At 42.0% G+C, this 26,609-nt stretch overlaps 1 protein-coding gene across 1 annotated transcript in view; it reads right to left on the bottom strand.

Annotated features, from left to right (window-relative positions):
• The window catches only part of LOC128057590 (ATP-binding cassette sub-family C member 4-like), a 192,481-nt gene that overhangs the window by 150,088 nt on the left and 15,784 nt on the right, over nt 1-26,609 (bottom strand). The window contains 7 exon segments of the mRNA XM_052650038.1: nt 2,859-3,108; nt 4,085-4,210; nt 5,344-5,507; nt 7,061-7,150; nt 12,661-12,885; nt 24,816-24,936; nt 25,469-25,579. Of these exon segments, the coding sequence (XP_052505998.1) occupies nt 2,859-3,108; nt 4,085-4,210; nt 5,344-5,507; nt 7,061-7,150; nt 12,661-12,885; nt 24,816-24,936; nt 25,469-25,579 (1,087 nt within the window).

The raw sequence follows: 26,609 nt of genomic DNA, 5'->3' as shown, positions 1-26,609 counted from the left end.
TGCTAACCTTAAAAACTACTATATTTCCTTTTCTATATTCCAAATATATTGATTAATATATTCCCAGGTGCCTAAGGATATGGAGGCTTGGCGGCAATCATTGACTCAACAATGAGAAAAGCCCTATGCTAATTAAGACTCTCAAAATACTCTAAACTCTCTGTGTTGTTTATGGTTGAGAGGTTGTAAACAATCATGTGCTAGTGGCAGGAGTATGGATAATCCTGTCACACAAGCTAGTCTGTCAGCAGAGAGGTTTGACCTGAGACACCCTTGTCACACCCAGGGCAGGGAATTAGCAGCAATTATTGGCACAACAAATGAAAAACCCTTCACCAATATAATTCCTAACCAACCCACTATACTGACAATTTCTCAAAAGAATTTGTCTTTAGTAAGTCTAAAACATCTCGTGCCTCTCAGGTTGGGAGGCTGTAAACAATCACATGTGGCTGGACGAACATATACAGGAGGGCTAGATAACTTTCAGAGGAGTCCATAAGCTGAAACAGTCTTGTCATGCCCAGGAATTTTTATTGACTTGGAGCTGCACATTAACTCCTTCTCCGAGAGAAATGGTGATGGGGGAGAGCCCCCCGTAAAGTCAGAAGTGTAGGTGAGAGCATAAAACAGACTCTGGTTTTGGGGGTAGATGCTCGGGAACAGGGGATTTCCTGAGGCTTGATCACGCCTTTGCGTATGCCAAGCCTCCTTCCTCATGACCTTTGCCATGAGGGAAGTTCCTCATGCTGGCCACTGGCATGGAATAATATAAATTATTAGTATAGCTCATGGTATATATCAATATAATCATATAATATAGTGTATTAGTTGTGGTTCAGTCGCCAACAGAGTTAGTGTCTAACTCTTTGCAACCCCATGGACTGCAGCATACCAGGCTCCCTTGTGCTTCACTATCTCCAAGAGTTTGCTCAAATGTCTGAGTCAGTGACACTATCTCCTCCTCTTCTGCCGCCTTCTCCTTTCAGTCTTCAAAAAGCATCAGGTTTTTTTCCAATGAGTCGGCTCTTGGTATTAGGTGGTCAAAGTATCAGCGCTTCAGCTTCAGTCCTTCCACTGAATACTCTGGGTTGATTTCCTTTAGGATTCACTGGTTTGAACTCTGCAGCCCAAGGGACCCTCAAGAGTCTTCTCCAGCACCACAATTCCAAAGCATCAATTTTTTGGCACTCAGCTTTCTTTATGGTCCAACACTCACATCTGTCCATTACTGCTGGAAAAACCATAGCTTCGACTAGATTGACTTTTGTCAGCAAAATAATGTCTCTGCTTTTTAATATGCTGTCTACATCTGTCATAGCTTTTCTTCCAACAATCAAGTGTCTTTTAATTTCATGCCTGCAGTCACCATCTGCGGTGATTTTGGAGCCCAAGAAAATAAATTCTGTTACTGGTTCCATTGTTTTTCCATCTATTGCCATGAAGTGATGGGACCAGATTCCATGATCTTAGTTTTCTGAATGTTGAGTTTCAAGACAACTTTTTCACTCTTCTCTTTCACTTTCATCAAAAAGCCTTTTAGTTTGTCTTCACTTTCTGCCATTATGGTGGTGTCATCTGCATGTCTGAGGTTATTGATATTTCTCCCGGCAATCTTGATTCCAGCTTGAGCTTTATCCAGCCCGACATTTCACATGATGTACACTGCATGTAAGTTAAATAAGCAGTGTGACAATATACAGCCTTGACGTGCTGTACTGCGCTTAGTTGCTTCAGTTGTATCTGACTCTTTGCGACCCCATGGACTGTAGCCCACCAGGCTCCTCTGTCCATGGGGATTCTCCATGCAAGAATACTAGAATGGGTTTGTCATGCCCTTCTCCAAGGGATCTTCCCAACCCAGAGATTGAACTCAGGTTTCCTGCATTGCAGGTAGATTCTTTACTGACTGAGCCACCAGGGAAGGTGACAATATACAGCCTTAACATACTCCTTTCCCAATTTGGAACCAGTCTGTTGTTCCATGTCCAGTTCTAACTGTTGCTTCTTGACCTGCAAACAGGTTTCTCAGGAGACAGGTAAGGTGATTTGATATTCCCATCTCTTTCAGAATTTTCTATAGTTCATTGTGATCCACACAAAGTCTTTAGTATAGTCAATGAAACAGAAGTACACATTTTTCTGGAATTCTCTTGCGTTTTCTATGATCTAATGGATGTTAGCAATTTGATCTCTGGTTCCTCTGCCTTTTCTAAATCCAGCTTGTACATGTGGAAGTTCTTGGCCCACATAATGGTGACAATTGCAAATTTGAAAAGAAGAGGGCAGCTAGAGAGAGAAAATTAAGCAGTAAATAAAAAGGGGGCAAAGATGAAAAGGCAGATTCAAAAGGCAGGCTCAGACACCAACAAGCAAAACATCTGTGGAGGAAAGAACTCATCTTTGAACACAGATAATTAAGTGAATCTGAGGCCACTCTTGCTGTCCAATCAGCAGGGAGCTTTCAGCAAGCTCCTCCCCTCCCGGCCCAGAGAGGACTCCTGTGCCCCAGGACTGCACAGTCACAGCCTGGTCCCTGGAGTCAGCACAGGAGATGCACTTTGTTTGCTTCTCCTGCTTTTAGACATTTTAGTCACTCTGCAGGCATCACTACACTAGAGTCCTGTGCCACTGCTACTTATAAATACTACTGCCCCTACATGAGAACCAGTCTTACGATATCTGTAACACATTCTACCTATGAAGAGAAGTAGGCACCTACAACAGTCGAGGAAGACTGCCAGGTTTGGCACTGAGAGAGTTAAATATATCCTAACTGGAACATAGTGATACCAAATAAAAGGAGGCATTTTACAAAAAATCCACCAACAACTGAAAACAATTATTTGTCCCCAAACCTTGATTCTTCGGATGCTGACGACGGCCTCTGACACCTTCTCGACAGCCATGGGGAAGTAGAGGGTGCTTGAGAACCGCAGCGCCTCGAACAGTGTCACCACCACAAACACCTGGCTGGCTGTGATCTGGTTGTCAAGAAGCTCATTGGTGATGAAGGTGACAAAAATCATGATTTTGCTGATAGCAAAAAATGATGCCAAATTCATGCCCCTAAGGTAGGAACTTTTCAGAATCCTTGAAATTTCCTCCCTGAAAAGGAGAGTAGGAAATAGGTTTTAAAAGAAGTATTGACATCCAAGTCATGAATTCAAGTCCTCATATGGAGACACTACACAGTGCACGCCCGGGGCTCCGTCCCAACACCAGGACACACACTTCATCGCCACTTCACTCTCCCAACTAAAGAGAGGCTTCCTGTCACCCTTTTTGACACTGTGGGCCAACTGGACTGGGTTTGAACATTCTTTCAACAAGCATTCATAACCACAAGTCCTGGCCTAGGCTCCCCACTGATGATAGAAAAACACACACCCTCTCCTCCAGAAGCTCATGAACTTGTGGGGAAAGAGACTAATACACCCCAAAACTGTGAGAGACCGAGACATTAGACAGACATTAGGCAGGCACCATGGTCCCTCTGGAAGCACATGTCCTTGATGTTATAAATACCACTGCAATGAATATTGGGGTACATGTGTCTTTTGAGTTCTGGTTTTCTCAGGGTATATGCCCAGTACTGGGGCTGCTGGGTCATATGGTAGATTTATTCCTAGGTTGTTTTTTTTTTTTTTCTTTTTTTAAGGAATCTCCATCCTTAAAATGTTTTTCATAATGGCTGTATCAATTTACACTCCCACCAACACTGCAGAAGGATATTGATTATAGACATTTTTGTTGATGGCCATTCTGACCAGTGTGAGGTGATGCCTCACTGTAATTTTGATTTGCATGATAAGCAATGCTGAGCATTTTTTTCATGTGTTGATTGGCTATCTGTATGTCTTCAGAAGCATATATAATTTTTCCTTCAAAAAGATGGTAAATGGAACAGCAGGTTAAAATGACATCTCCCCTCTTCCACTTAACCCTCCTGCCACATATGAAGTATGAAATTCATAATATTTAAGTTCCTCTTCATGTGAAAACTTGATAAGACTTCTAAATACAATCAGTAAAAATAGAGGGAAAAGTACAAAAATATGGTGTGATATGTACAAAAACTTACCTTCTCAAACTGGTAATAAGGTTTCCAAATATGTTTTCCCAAGCATACATTTTTATTGTTTTGATGCCAGTTATAAATTCGCCCATGATCCTGATCCTGTCATCTGTGAGAGCTGCGGTCTTAGTCCTGAGGGGATAGAAGTGAGATGAGCCTCAGTGACCACAGCCCAACTTGCAGCAGCAGCAAGGGGCAAAGGGAGGGACCAGGGAATGATGATTCTCTACAGCTCTTCTGTGCTGACATCACAGGAAGGCCCTTCTCAAAGTGCAATGGAGACAAAGAAACTAGGAAGTCAACCATTCAGCCCGATTCAAGGAGTAACTTGGAAAACTCTCAGTACTGGCTGAGGAAGACCTGTCAGGTACAAACTCTCCACCTAAGGTCACAGTTGGGCAAGAAAGGCAAAAAGACACTGAATATAATGGGAAGACAGTGTCTGTGCTGTGATAAAGTAGGAGTGAAGTGCTGGGGAGCAGAAAAGATCGGGCTGTTAATTCCACTGGGAAAGAAGAGCAAGAGCTTCAGAGACCTGGCAGCACTGGAAGAGGGCCTCGAAGGGTAAGGAATATCTCTCCACAGTGAGACAGGAAATAAATTCCAAGGAAAGAAAAAATACCACACAAAAAGGTACAAGCAGACACAAAAGAACTCAACTAGCTTCAAGCAACACAACACCTCCATCACCTGACAACCAGGACAATGACCCACCTCCAACCCTCTGGGTCTATCTCATCACCATTAGGTTCTTCATCACTAATCACTTTTCTGTCACATACACTGCTGGGACTGTGGAACTTGAGGAAGATATAGTTAATTAAGACTGACCTTGTCCTTGAGGAACTAATAAATTAATGGAAACACTGAATTCTAAACAAGACATGAACACACATACCTGAAAATCACTCTAACACAAGCATAACAAAAGCACATGCAGCTTAAATTGAGCCTATAGGATTATCACTATTTAATAATGTTTAAATAACTTCCATATAGGTACATTCTGCTCAATGATATTCTTTCTACTTATAGGTACTGTGCTGGGAGCATCTGGAAAATGCCATCACTTTTTGTGCTTTAAGATTATCCTTCAGCCTAAAGCTGGAGCCACCACTGGCTAAGCTAAACCTGTCTACAACATACACAAAATACACAAAGAAGAGACCAGAGAAGACTTTTTTTTTTTTTTTTAAAGAAAAGCATCCAATCAATTGTGGTTATTACCAAATGTATGTTATTTTTTAAACCAGTGTTTCTCTTACCGGAGTGATGAAAACAACATCCCGAAGCTGCTTTGCAAAAGCAGAAGACTAATGAGAACCGCCATCCCAGCAAGACATGACATTCCTATTTCCATCCAGAGCAGGGAGGTCACTGCGACAGCCTGCAGTGGCCCCACCCACAGATAGTGCAAGAACATCATTACCTTAAAAGAGAAAGACAAAGCCTTCTTAGGATGGTATAAAAACAAAACTGTAAGGACACAGTGCAGAAACAATCTGCTCTGAAGGAACAGAAGGAACCTAAACAGAAATGATCACAGTGGTTTTAAACCTGCTAAAGCAGAAACCCAAACATCCACCCCATATGACACTGTTCCAGGACAGCACAGGGCTGGGTTCAGGGCCAGCACTGAGAACCCAACCAGCAACACTGGGAGGAAGATCTTGGTTTTCTCCACAGCACAGATGAGCTCAGGGCTTCCCCAAATTCCCTCTCTGTCCCAAAATTCAGCTGCCATCTCTCCAGGAGAGCCTATATTATGGTACCAACCACTCTCTCCAGTAATTACTTATGTATTTACTGTGGCCTCTCCAGAGCAGAAATTAAAACTTCCAGACAGGCTGTGGCCTCTCCAGGGCATAAATTAAACCTTATTCATCCCTAAAAATAAGTAGAAGCCTTACTTTATGTTTGATGAATAAATAATTGAAAGAAAAGTGAAAGTCTTAGTGGAAGAGTCAAGTCCAACTCTTTACGACCCCATGATCTGTAACCCATAAGCTCCACTGTTCATGGGATTATCCTGGCAAATATACTGGAGTGGGTAGCCATTTCCTTCTCCACAGGATCTTCCTGACCCAGAAATAAATCTAAACCAAGTCTACTGCATTGCAGGGGGACTGTTAACCATCTGAGCCACCAAGGAAGCCCTCAAACTTAAAAGCCTGGCTCATCCAGGAAAGAGAAGAGTCTAGTGCAGTACAAATCTGGCCAATAGCTGTAACACTCTGGGTAACGTGATATATTCATAAGGTAAGTGTGAAATGGGTATGATGGGACAGCAGAGGGGAGGCTGTGTCTGGCTGGAGACCACTCACTTGGCATATTCCTCACAGGCTCCCTATGCAGCAGGCACTGAACAGGGTGCAGGGAAAAGAACAATCCCTGCCCACCAGGCCTTCATCTTCCAGAGTACGAGGAGGACGTGATCCAGAGTTCAGGTAACAAACTGACACCACGTGCCAAGAAGGGCCACACTAGGAGGACCCTTAGGGACACTAACTAAGCTGGGCAAAAACTCTGCTGCCTGTCTATTACTGAAATATGTTACAGACAACATCAAAAAACAAAATCCTCATCTACAAGATAATACATATTATTATATAAGTTGCACACAGAAGAACTGAGAGTTGGATAAAGAGAACCCTTATCTTAGGTCCTCAATAGAACCCTGTGCTTGTGCTTAGTCATTCAGTCATGTCCAACTCTTTGTGACCCTATGGACTGTAGCACACCAGGCTCCTCTGTTCATGGGGATTCTCCAGGCAAGAATACGGGAGTGGGTTGCCATGCTATCCTCCAGGGAATTTTCCCAACCCAGGTCTCCCACATTGCAGGCAGATTCTTTACGGCCTGAGCCACTAGGGAAGCCCCAATAGAACCCTGGCCGACACCATATCCTAGCATCTGGCATCTCAAAGCTAAACCCAGTGAGAAGAATGGGAAATGGAAGACGATCTCTCAGGGGCAGCTTACCTGATCAAACCTGTTCACATCGTTGGACAGAAGGTTGACTATCTGACCTGTGGTGGTCTTCCCCATGGCCGGGCAACTAAGGCAAAGTACCTGAAGTGAGAGAAAGATACACAGAATTGGAATCCTATGATGATACCAAGTTAGTCTGAGAACATAGGAAAACACATTGCATTTTCCTGGGGTCTTCTGTGGTGTCAGGATGAGCAGGATGACCCCAGACAGCAGACCTCTGGGGACGCTTCTTAATCCTTTGTCTCCTTAATGTGGCAGCAGCCTCACCTACAAGAGGAGGACCAGGAGGTAGAAGCAAAATCCCTGCCCTATTTCTCAATGAACTTGGACCTGCCTGAAGGATAAAGGGTGTAGATTTAGACTTAGGAGCCAACTAAAGTAAATTTGAGCCAAATTAGATGAAAGTGGAGAGGCTGTCTCAAGGAAAGAAATTAGGGTCCTTGGACAGTCATTAATTCCAGGTATGACATCATTTAAACACCTTGGTCTTAAGATTCCTCATTCTGAAACTAGTGAGTACAATGCTCAAAACACTATTCCTGTGAGGAACTTGTATTCTTAATGCCAGTCTGCTGACTTTACAGAAAATGCACCATGTGTTACACAGTCCATTCATTTGACGAAAAGCTCTGAAAAGTTCCCTAGAGATCTGAGGAACCTGAACAGACCACCTTGCGCTATTTCAACAGACCACCAACAGGAGCCACGGATCCAAAAAAAAATGCCATGGTTCATAAAAACTTCCCATTTAGTTCAAGTTAAACAGAAAAATCAGTGATCAAGTGAGAATGTAAAAGGATGTATCCAAAATGGAAGAGAGTATGGCAGTTCTTCAAAAGACCAAACATAAAATTAGCATGTAGTATAACAATTTCACTTTCAGGAATGTACTCAAAAGAAATTAAAACACAAACTTGAACAGATTATTTGTACACCTGTGCTAACAGAAGCATGATTTACAATAGCAAAAAGGTGGAAACAACTCAAATATTCACTAACAGATGAATGGATGCACACAATGTTGTATATACATATAATGGAATATTACTCAACCTTAAAAAAGACTGAAATCTGATATCTGCTCCAATATAGGTGACTCTTGAAGATATTGCACTATATGACAAATCAGACACAAAATGACAAACCCTGCATGATTTCACTTAAATGAGGGACCCTAGTCAAATTCACAGAGAAAAGTAGTAGAGCTGTGATGAATGAGAGGAGGGAGCTGGGGAGTTAGTATTTAACGGGAAGAAGAAAAAGTTCTGGAGATGCATAGTGGTGATGGGTGGACAAGAATGTGAATGTATTTAAAGTTACTAACTGGTTCACTTAAAAGAGAGTTAAGATGGTAAATTTTATGTTTCTTTGTTTGTTTTTTAATGAATGAACCAAAGCCAAAATTTACCAAAGCTGCAGAAAGGTAAACAAATGACAAGTCGTCTTTATATATATGATGGTCTATATGTTCAAAATTACAAACTATCAGACTGGCAGCCATTCCACTTCTAACACCAGATCTAATTTCTCCCCAGGACCAAGGATCAGGAGGCGAGGCCTGAGCATGAACCACAGATGTTCAGAGGGGCTTTTCAGAGCAGCTCAGCAGCACCAGCTTTGCCCTAAGGAATCAGCCCACCTGTGATCTGCAAAGAAGTGTCTTATTTCTGTACCTCAGCACAATTTTAGATACAAGGCTATACATGAGAAAATTTCCATGTTTCTGGAATTTTAGGTTATGTATGCAGTTTCAGTTCAGTTCAGTCGCTCAGTCATATCCCACTCTTTGCGATATCATGAATTGCAGCACGCCAGGCCTCCCTGTCCATCACCAACTCTCGGAGTTCACTCAAACTCAGATCCATCGAGTCAGTGATGCCATTCATCCATCTCATCCTCTGTCATCCCCTTCTCCTCCTGCCCCTAATCCCTCCCAGCATCAGAGTCTTTTCCAATGAGTCAACTCTTCACATGAGGTGTATGCAGTTTAACCTCAGCAATTCCTGACTCTGTAAACAAATAATTGTTTTAGGCTAATTAAGCCAGTAAATGAACACATTGGGAGATGTGTTCAAAATATTCCAAGCCAGGCTTCAGCAATACGTGAACAGTGAACTTCCTGATGTTCAAGCTGGTTTTAGAAAAGGCAGAGGAACCAGAGATCAAATTGCCAACCTCTGCTCGATCATGGAAAAAGCAAGAGAGTTCCAGAAAAACATCTATTTCTGCTTTATTGACTATGCCAAAGCCTTTGACTGTGTGGATCACAATACACTGTGGAAAATTCTGAAAGACATGGGAATACCAGACCACCTGACCTGCCTCTTGCGAAATCTGTATGCAGGTCAGGAAGCAACAGTTAGAACTGGACATGGAACAACAGACTGGTTCCAAGTAGGAAAAGGAGTACATCAAGACTGTAAATTATCACCCTGCATATTTAACTTCTATGCAGAGTACATCATAAGAAACGCTGGACTGGAAGAAACACAAGCTAGAATTAAGATTGCCAGGAGAAATATCAATAACCTCAGATATGGAGATGACACCACCCTTATGGCAGAAAGTGAAGAGGAACTAAAAAGCCTCTTGATGAAAGTGAGAGGGAAGAGTGAAAAAGTTGGCTTAAAGCTCAACATTCAGAAAACTAATATCATGGCATCCGGTCCCATCATTTCATGGGAAATAGATGGGGAGACAGTGGAAACAGTGTCAGACTTTATATTTCTGGGCTCCAAAATCACTGCAGATGGTGACTGCAGCCATGAAATTCAAAGACGCTTACTGCTTGGAAGAAAAGTTATGACCAACCTAGATAGCATATTCAAAATCAGAGACATTACTTTGCCGACTAAGGTCCATCTAGTTAAGGCTATGGTTTTTCCTGTGGTCATGTATGGATGTGAGAGTTGGAATGTGAAGAAGGCTGAGAGCTTAAGAATTGATGCTTTTGAAGTGTGGTGTTGGAGAAGACTCTTGAGAGTCCCTTGGACTGCAAGGAGATCCAACCAGTCCATTCTGAAGCAGATCAACCCTGGGATTTCTTTGGAAGGACTGATGCTAAAGCTGAAACTCCAGTACTTTGGCTACCTCATGTGAAGACTTGACTCATTGGAAAAGACTCTGATGCTGGGAGGGATTGGGGGCAGGAGGAGAAGGGGATGACAGAGGATGAGATGGCTGGATGACATCACCAACTAGATGGACGTGAGTCTGAGTGAACTCCTGGAGTTGGTGATGGACAGGGAGGCCTGGAGTGCTGCGATTCATGGGGTTGTGAAGAGTCGGACACGACTGAGCAACTGAACTGAACTGAAGCCAGTAAATGAACACATTGGGAGATGTTCATTTATATTCACATAAGCAACATACAAGATCAGATTAGATTTCCCAAAGGAGACATTCCAAAGTGTTAGTGGGAAGAAGAAAACTGGTAGACAATGGCTCACTTGGGCAAAAAAGAATGAGCTTTGTTTGACTAAACCATGATGTCAAATGTAACTTAAGGTTTCACAGTGCAGTTCTGGTGAAATTTTCTGCATATTTATGGGAGTTTAGCATGATCTGGAAAGATAAGTTTCTAGCTAATTTGTGGGGAAATCTGAGTATTTGTCTACTAAATGATAGAAGGTACAAGGGAATAACAAAAATGATGTTACTGACAATGAAGACCATTAACTAGAGGGTATGTCACACAAGGAGAAACTGGGCTCATGTGCCATAGGCAAACACAGACAGTGAGATGCCAGGGCCTTGAGTCCATGCAGTCAGGAGATTTAAAAAGATTCTGCCCAAGGAAAGATGGAGAGAAGACATTATACATTTTGCCCAGAAAAGTATTCCCAAGAAACAGGAGTTCTAGATAAGCACCAACTAGAAAGAGAAGCAATAATTTCATTTAAATTGCTTGGTTTTAGCTTTCAATGAGGATTTTATTTATTTTTTTAAAAAATTAAAGATATTTAACATGTGCAATGTGATGTTTTGATATAAAGAAACATTAGGAAATGATTGCAGTGAAAAAACAAAATAACATCTCCATCATCTCACATAGCTATTCTTTTGTGTGTGTGGTGAGAACACTTAAGATTTACTCTCTCAGAAAACTTGAAGTGCAAAATACAGTTAAATAATTTTTTTTTGCTAGAAAAAAACAAATAGTCCAGGATCAAGTTTATAAAGGGTCCTTTAGCTCTTAACACTGGTGTATCTGTGGCAATAGATACACTTTACCTTTGTAAAAACACTTTATTCCTTTTAAACTAATTAAGACCAGGGTAAACTATGGAATAAATCTGTGACATTTCTCAACACAAAAATCACTGAACTCATCAAATCAGATATTATTAAATGTGCTATAATGCATACTAAAGAAAAAATAAAATATTGAAATATGAAAATAACTTGAATGAATAGCAACAAATTCTCACCAAAATTACTAACATCAGTGTAAAATTTCAAGTTTCATCCCAAACATTTAACTCGATTCTTTACTAACATCAAAAGCAATCATATCTATAAAATATAGTGAGTGAGTATGTGTTTGTCATAGATTCAATTTACATTTTTGTTTAGTTCACACAATTACATTCCATATGATTAGATGGGTCATTAAAAATATAATCATTCCCTTTCTCAAATATATTCTTTGCTCCTAGATTTAATTTTATAAATTTAATCACTAAAGTTCACTTTTAAATACAACTTTGATGTAAAAGAAGGTTTTAATGAACAACAAAATTTCCATAGATATAGCTACAAGATTCAGGTATGAAAACACTGAAAATCAATTTGATACTTTTTATACTTACCTTTCGGAAAAGGCAATGGCACCCCACTCCAGTACTCTTGCCTGGAAAATCACATGGACGGAGGAGCCTGGTAAGCTGCAGTCCATGGGGTAGCACAGTCGAACATGACTGAAGCGACTTAGCAGCAGCAGCAGCATACTTACCTTTCAATCAGATTCCATTACAACATTACCAAAAAAGTGGATATTATGCAACAACTTGTGGATGTGCTCGTACTTAGTCTTTCAGATGTGTCCGACCCTGCAACCCCATGGACTGTAGCCCATCAGGCTTCTCTGTCCATGAGGATTCTCCAGGCAAGAATACTGGAGTGGGTTACCATGCCCTCCTCCAGGGGATATTCCTAACCCAGGGATTGAACCCAGGTGTCCGCATTGTGGGCGGATACTTTACCAGCTGAGCCACCACCATGGAGGCCCAAGAATGCTGGAGTGGGTAACCTATCCCTTCTCCAGGGGATCTGCTCCACCCAGGAATTGAACTGGGGTCTCCTGAATTGCAGGCAGATTCTTTACCAGCTGAACTACCACAGAAGCCGAACAACCTTTGGATTAAAGATATCAAAGGCAGACCTGACCCAATCTCAGCACAAAACTTTTCATTATTTATTGGTAAAGTTTGCTTAAATGACAACAAAATTGGCCTGATGCAAATAGCAAGCTTCTTCTAGGAAGGTGTAAACGATCCCAATTATGAAATTTTTAGTTTACAGAGAATTTTCCCTAAATGTTCCTGATCTTTCAGGGGAGGTACACACCAGGGTACCGAGTGACTCACCTTGTGGTAGATCATATGGCACACGGCTATTCTCAGCCTCATCCCCACGCGCTGCATGTGATAGAAGTACAAGTGGTGCAGAATGGCCCACACGAGCACGCAGGCGCTCAGCCCCGCTGCATAGCCATAGGCTTCGTGCAAAGCAGCAGAATCACTGGGATCGTGGTTTTCAACATAACTAATAATTTTTCCCAAGAATATGGGTTGAATTACTTTAGTGCCTTCCTAAAAGAAAAAAGCCTCAATTAGATATACAAGTCACTCCAGTTTTTCTTAACACAAGCTTTAGTTTTATTATTAGGATGTTAAAGCGCCATCTTGACAAAAATGTTACATTCATGGCTAATCTAAAAGAAAAGTACACAGATCCACTATCTCCAATAAGACAAGCAGACAATAGTTTTAACTGTAAGCCAAAATTTTACATTCAAAGACAATAAAACCTTAGTATTGTTTAGCTAAAAAGTTCTTCCAGTTTTTAAGTAGAAAGAAAAGACAAGTTTTTCATATTCACCATGAACTTTATTGAACATAATTTCAGCTTCCTAAAACTTATTATATTTTTGAGCAAAGAACTGTTCTACATGTCTTTTACAGTCTTTCAAGGAATTAACTTTTTTCCATTAAGAGAATTTTGTAAAAAACAAAATAAATGGAAATCCAAAGGTACAATTTCTGGTAAATATGGAAGATGAGTCAGAACTTCCAGGCCAAGCTGTAACAGTTTTCCTAGTCATCAAAGAAACATTCAGTCTTACATTATCCTGATGGAAGATAATGCAATTTCTGTTGACAAATTTTAGACATTTTTCATCAAGTGCTGCTTTATAGTCTAACTGGGAGCAGTACTTATTGAAATAAACTGTTTGGTTTTCTGGAAGGGGCTCATAATAGAGGACTCCCTTCCAATCCCACTGTATACACATCATGTTCTTTGGATGAAGACTGGACTTTGGTGTGGTTGGTGGTGGTTCATTTCACTCACCCCACAATCTCTTCCATTCCACATTGGCATATAGTATCCACTTTACATCGCCTACCACAATTTGTTTTTAAAAAGGAGCATTTTATTAAAAGTTACATTTCAGTAGAGAATTGAGTGTGGAAATATGGCCAAGAAGGGTTTTTTCCCCCCACTTAACTAAGGGAACATTTTATGCAAAGATGGGTGCGATAAAGGACAGAAAAGGTATGGACCTAACAGAAGCAGAAGATATTAAGAAGAGATGGCAAGAATACACAGAAGAATTGCACAAAAAAGATCTTCACGACCAAGATAATCATGATGGTGTGATCACTCACCTAGAGCCAGACATCCTGGAATGTGAAGTCAAGTGGGCCTTAGAAAACATCACTACGAATAAAGCTAGTGGAGGTGATGGAATTCCAGTTGAGCTATTTCAAATCCTGAAAGATGATGATGTGAAAGGGCTGCACTCAATATGCCAGCAAATTTAGAAAACTCTGCCGTAGCCACAGGACTGGGAAAGGTCAGTTTTCATTCCAATCCCAAAGAAAGGCAATGCAAAAGAATGCTCAAACTACTGCACAATTGCACTCATCTCACACGCTAGTAAAATAATGCTCCCAATTCTCCAAGCCAGACTTCAGCAATACATGAACTGTGAACTTCCAGTTGTTCAAGCTGGTTTTAGAAAAGGCAGAGGAACCAGAGATAAAATTGCCAACATGTGCTGGATCATCCAAAAAGCAAGAGAGCTCCAGAAAAACATTTACTTCTGCTTTATTGACTATGCCAAAGCCTTTGACTGTGTGGATCACAATACACTGTGGAAAATTCTGAAAGAGATGGGACTACCAGATCACCTGACTGGTCTCTTGAGAAACCTGTATGCAGGTCAGAAAGCAACAGTTAGAACTGGACATGGAACAACAGATTGGTTCCAAATAGGAAAAGGAGTACATCAAGGCTGTATATTGTCACCCTACTTATTCAACTTATATGCAGAGTACATCATGAGAAACGCTGGGCTGGAAGAAGCACAAGCTGGAATCAAGATTGCCGGGAGAAATATCAATAACCTCAGATATACCGATGACACCACCCTTATGGCAGAAAGTGAACAGGAACTAAAAAGCCTCTTGAAGAAAGTGAAAGAGGAGAGTGAAAAAGTTGGCTTAAAGCTCAACCTTCAGAAAACGAAGATCATGGCATCTGGTCCCATCACTTCATGGGAAATAGATGGGGAAACAGTGGAAACAGTGTCAGACTTTATTTTGGGGGGCTCCAAAATCACTGCAGATGGTGACTGCAGCCATGAAATTAAAAGATGCTTACTCCTTGGAAGGAAAGTTATGACCAACCTAGATAGCATATTCAAAACCAGAGACATTACTTTGCCAATAAAGGTCTGTCTAGTCAAGGCTATGGTTTTTCCAGTAGTCATGTATGGATGTGAGAGTTGGACTGTGAAGAAAGCTGAGCACCAAAGAATTTGATGCTTTTGAACTGTGCTTTTGGAGAAGACTCTTGAGATTGAGAGTCCCTTGGACTCACCCAAGAGATCAGTCCTGGGTGTTCTGTGAAAGGAATGATGCTAAGGCTGAAACTCCAGTACTCTGGCCACCTCATGCAAAGAGTTGACTCATTGGAAAAGACTCTGATGCTGGGAGGGATTGGGAGCAGGAGGAGAAGGTGATGACAGAGGATGAGATGGCTGGATGGCATCACCGACTCGATGGACCTGAGTTTGAGTGAACTCCGGGAGTTGGTGATGGACACAGAGGCCTGGCATGCTGCAATTCGTGGGGTCACAAAGAGTGGGACAAGACTGAGTGGCTGAACTGAACTGAACTAACTTACATGGATTTATATAAAGTGATTAATATAATTAAGATGGTGAAATGACTTTCAATGTTTTTAGGGATATTTTGAGTATTTTGGCTATCTCCCACATGATGTAACATTGATTGTTTTTAATTAACATCTAAATTTGTTCTCTATCAACTTCCACCATCAACTGGTGTACTTGACTGTGGAACATCCCACCAAGAAATCTCCAGCACAAAACTTTTTTTTTTTTTTTTTCTTCTGTGCTGGGTCTTCATTGCAGAGCATAGGCTTCTCTAGTTGGCAAGTGCCAGCTTAGTTGCCCTGAGGCACATGATATCTTAATTTCCCAACCAGGGATGAAACCCATGACCCCTGCATTGGAAGGCAGACTCTTAACCACTGGACCATCAGGGAAGTCCCCAGATGGGCTTGTTTTTGATAGCTCTCTTCTGTCTCTACAAAGTTGAGGAACCCACAAGAGGAAGAGGATAATCCATAACTCAAAGCATGAAGCATAACTAAAATGCATTTTCTGCTCAACCAACTAGTACCTGATCAGATTATTTACAGAAAGCTGACCCCATTCCTCAAATGGAGGTGACACTGAAGCCCTACAATCTTTGTCTTGGTCTACACACACATGTTCATAGGCTGTAACAACTGCTTTACCATCCACAAGATCACAGATTTCATATACTCCAGAGAAGACTATTTAGTGGAAGATTTATGAGTAAGATGACCATATCAGAGTAAGATGACCGGTTCTCAAGACACAAAGGCTCACTGTTACATTTCCAGCAAGTCCCATCATTCAACCCTAGAGGCACTGAAGTTTAAGAAGAGCCCGTCATATCATAGACTGTAAAACACAATTTATTATAGAGTTTACTGAGATAGAAGTCTGGAGACTTACACAGAGAAGCAAGAAAGTCAAACTATACATAGGCAGTCCCAGCCCAGACACAACCGAGGGCAGCCCAGTGCTTTAACTTACAAACCCAGTGGTCTCCACTAGAAGCCCAGCAGTAACACTTACTATTCCAAAGTGTCCTAAAATTATGATTCTCTTTGAGAATCACTGCTGTTACTCAGCTCTCTATTTGAACCTAACATCATTGTAATTACAGAAGTAAGAGTAATGTCACCCACCTAAAAGAATACTGATAAATGCAACAAATCCAGCAAAAGAGAGTGCAAAATAAAGGCAGGTCATTATCGCCTAAGTGTCTGGATTTTTCTGCTGAGACAGCATTTAATAACCCAGTTGAGTAAACAGCCTCACTAAGAAGTAATGCCAGTCCATGGCCTATAATTTCCCCCCTTCTGTCTGTTCTTGATTCTAATCCTCAACTAGTGAGGAATAAAACAGCTGAGAAAATATTCACTATCAAACTTGAAACTAACCAAATTAAAACTTTCTGGATACGCAGGCACAAGATCAAATATTGTGCCCTAAAACCGTTCATCTTTGACATCAGTCTATGTTTGATTTGTGAATATTTTTTCCACAAACCAATTGAGAATATAGTTCTTACTCCTTCACGGGAATTCTTCACAACTGTGAAACCATGAAAGATTTTTAAGAGCCCATATAATATGACAACATTCAATTAAGGTTCTATAAGAATGAAAGTCTCTGACACAGACAATTTTGAGAGAGTCTTTGATACTCAGCCTCCCAAAGGCACTTGACTTTTGGGCCCCATTTCCTGCTTCTTAGGGCAACTTCTCACAGGGTTAAGTGCTAAAATTTCCCTAGTCAGTATAGTTTCTCCATTACATTTCCACACATACTTACAAGGTTTCTTACCCAACTCCACCTTCTCTGTTCCATGAGAAAAATTAGGAAAACACAGGAAGCAGAAACAAGCTATATCAGACTAAGAAAAAAAAAATGTTTGAGGGAAACATATAAGCAGTAAAGAATGAGCTAGTGGGAAAAATGATTAGGCCATTTATCTTCAGTATAGGGGGAACAGGTGACAAACAGTAGAATTGAGAAAGATTCAGAGCTAAGGAGGAAGAGCAGTGAATCTGGGAAAATAATAACCATTAGGATTCTAAATATAACTTTACTCCTCCTGACACAGTGGTCTTCATCCTGACTGAATCTTAGCATCACCTGGAAGGGTTTAAGAGTACTCTGAGCCTGAAGCCAAGCTTCCAGAAACTGGTTTAGGTTCAAATGACTAGGGATGGAGCCTGAAGTTCCCTCTCCCTAGAAGATGCTGGATGCAGAAATTAATCCCATGTAAGCATCTGCTGTTCTCCTGCATCATCAGGGTGTCTGGGCATGAAGGGGTCATGAACCTGCTTTGAAGGACTTACAAGCACCACAGAGGGTGTTAATCTGAGTTACATGTTACATATATTATGCTTCTAAGGAAAATACTTATGAACCCAAACTCTTAAGAATCCAATGATGAAATTCAGACCTTTCATTTGATGCCACAGAAAAAAATTAATGTGTATAAAATACTATATTTACAAAATGAAAACATGAATCAAAATTTGTAATGTTACCTCCAAAAGGAAAGGGAGAATTAGAATGGAGCCAACAAACATTCAGTTCAGTTCAGTTCAGTCGCTCAGTCGTGTCCGACTCTTTGTGACCCCATGAATCGCAGCATGCCAGGCCTCCCTGTCTATCACCATCTCCCGGAGTTCACTCAGACTCACGTTCATTGAGTCCGTGATGCCATCCAGCCATCTCATCCTCTGTCATCTCCTTCTCCTCCTGCCCCCAATCCTTCCCAGCATCAGAGCCTTTTCCAATGAGTCAACTCTTCACATGAGGTGGCCAAAGTACTGGAGTTTCAGCTTTAGCATCATTCCTGCCAAAGAAATCCCAGGGCTGATCTTCAGAATGGACTGGTTGGATCTCCTTGCAGTCCAAGGGACTCTCAAGAGTCTTCTCCAACACCACAGTTGAAAAGCATCAATTCTTCGGCGCTCAGCCTTCTTCACAGTCCAACTCTCACATCCATACATGACCACAGGAAAAACTATAGCCAACAAGCATACCAGTCTTTAAAAATAGCCTCCTCTATTGATTTGACTTTGGAATTGTGAAAACATTATATAGAACTATAATTATAAAACAATTAAGTTTTCAAAAGCTATTTCTAAAATTTCAGAGTCAAATAAAACAAAAATTATATCCATCCAGTAGGCTGTCAAAGCTATACAAAAAATAATTATTGAAGGTTTTTTTTTTTTTTATTTGAAACCACATTCCCTGTGTGATATGCCTACCTAGGGACAATATGAACAGCAAAAACAACAACAAAATCTTCCAAAAGTCACATTATGGTTAATAGTGTTGATACTATAAGATTTTTAAATGAATAATTATGTGGATATGATTGAGATCTGAGATTAGGCATGGAAGAAAAGAGATGATGTGAGAAAAGAGATAACAATCTAAGAGGTTAAAAAAAAAAAAAAAGCACTAGTGCCCTGAATCTGATTAGATTGGAAATATCCTTATAAACTCAAGGTTTGTTTCCTCTAAAATATATATTCTAGCTTTGTCCAATGAAAAAGTTGAGAAACAATAACTAACCCAACAGCAGTGAGCACCCCTAGTGCCCAGAATGCAGTCTCTAAATACCATTTCCCACTAGAAGGAACCATGGCTGCTTGGAGAAATGGAGATTCTAGGGCTGGGGCATAATCTGTACTTAAAAATGCCCAGATATTTTTGGTGTAAACTAGAAACATGTTGTCATACCAGAAAGAAAAAAAAAAATAGCAAAGATTTCTACAGTAAGCACAAGAGACAGGAGTCCTGGGAAGAGACCTATTCTATCCTTAATGCCAGAGGCTGGTTTCACAAAGGGCTTACAAAATTTGTTGCTGTTTACAGGCCATCATGGCAGAACATAAACTCTTGAGAAAACTCACTTCTAAAAGCCAACTTTTCTGGACACTAATTAAAAGTTTCATTTTTAAGCAGAATTTTAAATTTTTCACCATTATGAAAGCAATCTTTTTTAAAAAAAGGGGTCACCTATTTCCTTAACTTATTAAAGAAAATGGATTGAGGGGGATTGGAAGATGAGTGAAATAGGTGAGGGAGATTAAGAGGTACAAACTTCCAATTATAAAATAAATAAGTTGTGGGGATGTAATGTACAACATAGGAAATACAATCAATAACACTGGACTAACATTGTGTGGTGACAGAGGGTAACTAGACTGATCAGGGTGATCATTTTATAATGTACAAAAATACTGAATACCATGCTGTATACCTGAAACTAATATAATAAGTCAATCATACTTCAATTTTTAAATTTTTTTCAGTGAGACAATATATTTTTTTTTAAAAATGAATTGAAAAGCATCACCCTCATATATGTCTCAAGTTCATCACTGTGTATACTACTAATATCTGATGGCTAATGCTATGCTCTCAAGAATCAGCAGGGTACACACAGCAGGTCTGCTCTGCAGATCCCTGTCTGCTTGGCTTCATGCCCCCTCCTCCTCTCCTTTATTGTGTGGTCCTCAGTGGTTGTTCTGAGCCCACAGTACCTCTGCCACCAGCAGCCACTCCTCATCCTCCTGGGTTGAGCAGAAGTGAGGGACACATGGAAGAAAGGAGTGGGAAATAAATGCAAAGACCACTCAGCTCTCAGGGAACCAGCCCTGAGTCAAGGCACAAAGCCCACTATGTGACACAGAGGATTCTCTTTACTTCCTGCCTATCAGCTGAGCTCCAAAGTGAAGATTTACACAAATATGTGCCTTCCTATAGCCTCTACCTAAAACAGAGACAACCAGCAAAAATGGCCTTGGACAAAGGTCAGTGATTAGACAAGGTCAGCCATTTCTAAGGTGCCCAGGAAGAGGACATAAACCCTGGCCACTCCTCCCCGCTCAAGGGAGGGGAGTGAGTGAACCCACTCTGACTCTTTGAGGTCACCCCACTTACACACCAGCAGGTGAAAACCTCATCTCTCAGAGAAAAGTGCTGATGACCTGGGGAGTGTTCTCTGTGTCTCTGGTCCAAGAAGAGTCTTCAGGCTCCTCCTTTCTACCCTGAGGGCCCTGGGCAGGAGGACACCTGTTTTCCTCACCCAAGATCCCCATGGAGGTTCACAGAGGGGCCAGGCAGGCAGGGAACTCACTGGCTGTTCTGTTCTAATTAGGGTATGTACCTGCATGTGCTCCAGGTTGAACATTAGCCAGGTACTTATTTTCCCAAGCATTATGATCACTCCTCAATTCTCACAGGACAGAGGTTTCACACTTTGAAATCCTAACCCCAGAATCCTCACCCTGGACTGGCATCACCCTGTCTCTTCCCACTGGTGCTGCTAAAAGTGCCTTCATTGTGGTTGGTCACAGCACCATCTGGAAACCATGGATAGCACATAAGTCACTCTGTGTACCAGAGGAATTAAAAGAGGGCAGGAGGTCACAAAGTAAATGTGTTCATGTTTCAGAGAATCCTGAGCTGAGTTTAGATCTTCCACTATCTAAAATTATCACCACTTAGGGATGGTAATGAGGGGAAGGTTAAAGTGCTCCTGGTCCCTCTGAACACAGCATGATGTTGCTGCTAGTGTCAACATCCTAGTCAAATCTGGGACCCGGGGGACATGGTCACCTGAACTCTACCCTCATTTTCAATCCCAAATCTGACTTCTTGCTCCAGCAAGTTCTCATCATCCTATTTATTATCTTTGGATAAAGTTCAGAATGCATGTGTCTGGCACCATGAATACAAAGCTCTAAAGACAAGACTTTCTGACCCTGGACGAGCTCTCAGTCATTGAGATGAACACACTCATAAATCAGAGTGCCTGAAGTGGAACCTCAGTTTGTTCTTTATGCTCCGTGTGACCAGGCATCCTATGTAACTACTTTGACTGTGTCCTCTCTTCTAAAATGGGGTAATATGAAACCTACAACTTCACTGAATTAGTCCAAGGAATAAGAGTGATATTACACATAATGTGCTCTTGGCAGTTCCTGATACATAATGTATTTTGAGTACTTACCATTGTTCCTACTGCACTACTAATGGTACTGCTGCTGCCACCACCATGACTACTGAGTAGGAGCCCCTGTTAATGCTACTAGAACTTCTAGTACTACAGAGGACGAACTTCCTTGTTTTCAAGGTCCTCGACTCCCCACTTCTCTGCCATGACCACCCCACAGCCAGCCTCCTGAAGGAGGGGCCGGGGATCTACCAACTGACACCTTACAGGCCCCCAGGCCTGGCCATCCTGGATTCCCAGTAGGAAGTGTTCCTGGGGCTGGACAACTTAGAAATCAACACCACCCCTCCCTTCACAAGGCACTGCAGAATCTTGGTGGTGAAAGCCCTGTCTAAGGTGGCACTCTGCCCCACACACCTGCCCTACCCTCTGACACAATGGTCAACCCACCTTTGGCATCAACAAGAACTCCATCTCCCAGGACCACCCAGTCACCTGAAAGCTGACAGATTCTCTGTTTCTCCAGTTGTGTGGGGTGGACTTTACCTACCCAGCTGCCCACTGCCTGCAGTGCCCTTCAGTACAGCACAGCCTTTAAGCAAGAGCCACACTGGCCACCTGTAAACTAGCTGGCCCACCCACCTCACCCCAACACAATGGACAGAAAACTCACACCTTCTCCACCTAAAACATCCCTTTCACAGCAACTGCATCTTCCATCCCTCCTGCCCTCACATACTCACAGCCAACCCGTATCCCTAAGGCAGCACTAAGGGAGCATGGAGAGCACAAGCCACCCAGCAGGGTCTGCAGCAAACCTCCAGCAGCCTCAGCCATAACAGGGGGCTGCCGGCACTATGTCCCCAGGTGGACTGTCCTCTGGGGGATCTTGACCCAGGATCTTCAGGGTCATGGAGGTCACTGACCTCACAGCTTTCTGCTCTGGTTTTCTCCTGCACATCCCCTCCTATACTCTATGCCAGTCCCAGGCTACCAAGACTCTCCCTTCAACCAACAAACAACCCCCACAGCCAGGGATAGAAACCAGCATGGGTGGTGCATGGATTCTCCCCAATTAAGGGTGAAGCTAGAGCTCCTCCCCACAGGGGCTCTGGTTTGGGTGACCTGGCCCATGAGGGGGGAGCAGCCCAGGGAAGGGTGTGCTTTGGAGCTCTGGCAGCTCCCACCCAGACTCAGGGCCCCAGGTTCTGGTTCACAGGAATGCGAGAGAAAATGATCCCTTCTTAGGAAAGCATTTATCAGATGTGTCCCAGGCAAGTTATTTGCTAGGCAACAATTACTTGTTGAGTGACTATAAAATGTCTTATGTTTTGGGCTGTGATCCAAGTTTACCTTACCCAAACCATAAGGCACATATTCCTTGAGGTTGTAGGATGTTCTTTTTCTCAAGGATCACTTTTAGCATTTATATCATTTACTGAATGCTAACAAAGAATACACAGAAGAATTGTACAAAAAAAGATCTTTATGACCCAGATAATCATGATGGTGTAAGCACTCACCTAGAGCCAAACATTCTGGAATGTGAAGTCAAGTGGGCCTTAGGAAATATCACTACTGGTGGAGGTGATGGAATTCTAGTTGAGCTATTTCAAATCCTAAATGATGATGCTGTGAAAGTGTAGCGCTCAATATGCCAGCAAATTCGGAAAACTAAGCAGTGGCCACAGGACTGGAAAAGGTCAGTTTTCATCCCAATCCCAAAGAAAGGCAATGACAAAGAATGCTCAAACTACCGCACAATTGCACTCATCTCACACACTAGTAAAGTAATGCTCAAAATTCTCCAAACCAGGCTTCAGCAATATGTGAACCATGAACTTCCAGATGTTCAAGCTGGTTTTAGAAAATTCAGAGGAACCAGAGATAAAATTGCCAAAATCCTTTGGATCATCAAAAAAGCAAGAGAGCTCCAGAAAAACATCTATTTCTGCTTTATTGACTATGCCAAAGACTTTGAATATGTGGATCACAATAAACTGTGGAGAATTCTGAAAGAGATGGGAATACCAGACCACCTGACTTGCTTCTTGAGAAACCTATATGCAGGTCAGGAAGCAATAGTTAGAACTGGACATGGAACAACAGACTTGTTCCAAATAGGAAAAGGAGTACATCAAGGCTGTATATTGTCACCCTGCTTATTTAACTTATATGTAGAGTACATCACGAGAAACTCTGGGCTGGAGGAAGCACAAGCTGGAATCAAGATTGCTGGGAGAAATGCAAATAACCTCAGATACGCAGATGACACCACCCTTATGAGAGAAAGTGAAGAAGAACTAAAGAGCCTCTTGACAAAACTGAAAAAGGAGAGTGAAAAAGTTGGCTTAAAGCTCAACATTCAGAAAACTAAGATCATGGCATCTGGTCCCATCACTTTTTGGGAAATAGATGGAGAAACAGTGTAAAAAGTGGCAGAATTTATTCTGGGGGGCTCCAAAATCACTGTAGATGGTGACTGCAGCCATGGAATAAAAAGATGCTTACCTTGGAAGAAAAGTTATGACCAACTTAAATAGCATATTAAAAAGCAGAGACATTACTTTGCCAACAAAGGTCTGTCTAGTCAAGGCTATGGTTTTTTAGTAGTCATGTATGGATGTGAGAGTTGGACTATAAAGAAAGCTGAGTGCCAAATAACTGATGCTTTTGAACTGTGATGTTGGAGAAGACTCTTGAGAGTTCCTCGGACTGCAAGGAGATCCAATCAGTCCATCCTAAAGGGGATCAGTCCTGGGTGTTCATTGGAAGCACTAATGTTGAAGCTGAAACTCCAATACTTTGGCCACCTGATGCGAAGAACTGATTCATTTGAAAAGACCTTGATGCTAGGAAAGATTGAAGGTGAGAGGAAAAGGGGACGACAGAGGATGAAATAGTTGGATGCCATCATCGGCTCAATGGACACGAGTTTGAGTAAACTCTGGGAGTTGGTGATGGATGGGGAGGCCTGGCGTGCTTCAGTCCATGGGGTCTCAAAGTGTCGGACGTGACTGAGCAACTGAACTGAACTGAACAATGTCCTAATATGGTATAAAAGTTTTTTCTTGTCAGTGTCATCCTTCCACAATACTATGTTTTAATTAGTTAAAGGAAAAACATTAGCTTGGCAAAAAGTTCATTGAAGTTTTGCCATAAGTTGTTATGGGAAAATCTGAAAGAATTTTTTTTGCCAACCCAATAGTAATCCCCTGGAGCATTTGTCCTTTAAGCATCTGTCCATTCTGAAAGTAAATACAACTGCTGAACTACATCCTGATTCACAGACAAGTTTTAACTTCAGACCTTAAACCACTGTCCTCTCTCCCCCACCCCCATCTCATCCACCTCAGTACTGATCTGCACACACTGAGAAGCAATGCACAGTATGGAAAAGCTTTTACCTCCAGAAACATAAGTAGTCCCAAAATGAAATAGAATTTCCAGTAACACTTGACGATTGCTTTCATTAAAGAAGGCTCCCGTGCGTCTTTCTTGGCTCTCAAAACTTCTCGATTCCAGTACCTGTGAAGAGAAACAAAGCACAGTGAAGAGCCCTGCTCAGGTAAAACGGGGGCGGGCGGAGCAGAAGACGGGCCTGCACTACAGGGCGCTCCGCGGCTGCCCCATAGATGCTGGCTAATGGGTCACAGGGCGCCTGAAGGATGAGCAGTGTAGACCGAAGCACCAGAAAACAGGCCTTGAGGTAAAAGTCCCAGTCTCAGGAAACAAGTTCCTGCCAAGCTTTGCTGGACTCACAGGTCATGAGCAGCTCAGGAGGGCAGATTCCCTCCTCCAGAGGCCCCACATTTGGGGACAGAGCTTGGCCTCAAGGGCCGTGGCTGCGGGCTCCCTCCACATCCACAGATGCACAGGGAACATGGGCTCCCCCAGCCTCCAAAGTGGGCTAAGGCCCAGGTCAGCCTAAGGGGGTGAGCATGCAGTGTCAGGGGAGGAGACTTGGAAGAACCCAGAGGAAGGCAAAGCCCCTGGACACCTTTAGCCCCATGTGGAAATTCTCACTCTTCCTCCCCTTCTCCCTGCTGCATGTGCTCACCATTGCAGCTCTTCTCCAAGGTGCTGGGAGCGATCTTCTGGAAGCACTGAATACAGGTCATCTTGCTTTAATTTTCGTTGGTAACCAATTTTAAACAAGGGGTTTAGCCACCTATTAAAAATTAAAAGGGCAGTGACATATATCTAGATTACACTGCTCTAATTAGAATCCTACAGTGATGGGCTTTGTTAAAAAAAAAACAACAACTATATTTTAAATATATAGAGGTATGGCAGAATATTTAGATATGTGTTTACACACTCACACACAGACACCTACACACTCCCTAACTCTGTATGCTGAGAGGCCCCAGAAGCAATGACACACTGGTAGCAAAGAGCATTCTAGCTCCCTGATCTTGGGGTTTTAACACAATTACACTTTTTTTTCTTGTGGGAAGAACTTTAAAGGTCTACTCTCTTATCAGCTTTCAAATATTCAATACAGTAGCATTAACTATAGTCATCAGACTGGACATTACACCTTCATTAAAGTGAAAATGAAAGTTGCTCAGTCATGTCTGACCCTTTGTGACCCCATGGACTATACATTCCATGGAATTCTCCAGGCCAGAATGCTGGAGTGGATAGCCTTTCCCTTCTCCAGGGGATCTTCCCAACCCAGGGATCAAAGCCAGGTCTCCCGCATTGCAGGCAGGAATTCCATGGACTGTACAGTCCGTGGGGTTGCGAAGAGTCAGACACAACTGAGTGACTTTGACTTTCATGAGGATGTAATGTGCAGTCTGGTGACTATAGTTAATCCTACTGTGTAACTTATTTTACAACTGGAAGTTTGTGTCCTTTGGCCCCCTTCACCCAGGTCTTGGCTTTTTAATATCCTTCTTACCTAAAAGGAACCAACTGAATAAATGGCTGGTTCCAAGGTTGGGGCTGTGTGTGTCAGCACTGATAATTCATTTTTTTTTTTTATTGTAATGTAACAGCCCAACATGAAGCTTTGGAGACATCCATGTCAAAGACATTCATCTCCAGTGAATAGCTACACAACGAGATAAAGAGCCAGGCTACCCCACCCGTGAAGTTCCCGGTTTTAGAAAGCTCTGGTTGACCTGATAAGAAACCATTTCACAGACTGTTTGCTTCCCCCTTCCCGCACTTTAATTCCCGCTGTTATATTT

This window comes from Budorcas taxicolor, chromosome 12, assembly GCF_023091745.1.
Source record: "Budorcas taxicolor isolate Tak-1 chromosome 12, Takin1.1, whole genome shotgun sequence".
NCBI lineage: Eukaryota > Metazoa > Chordata > Mammalia > Artiodactyla > Bovidae > Budorcas > Budorcas taxicolor.
The sequence above is the reverse complement of the archived record's forward strand: the minus strand, read 5'-3'. Positions and strand labels throughout refer to the sequence as shown.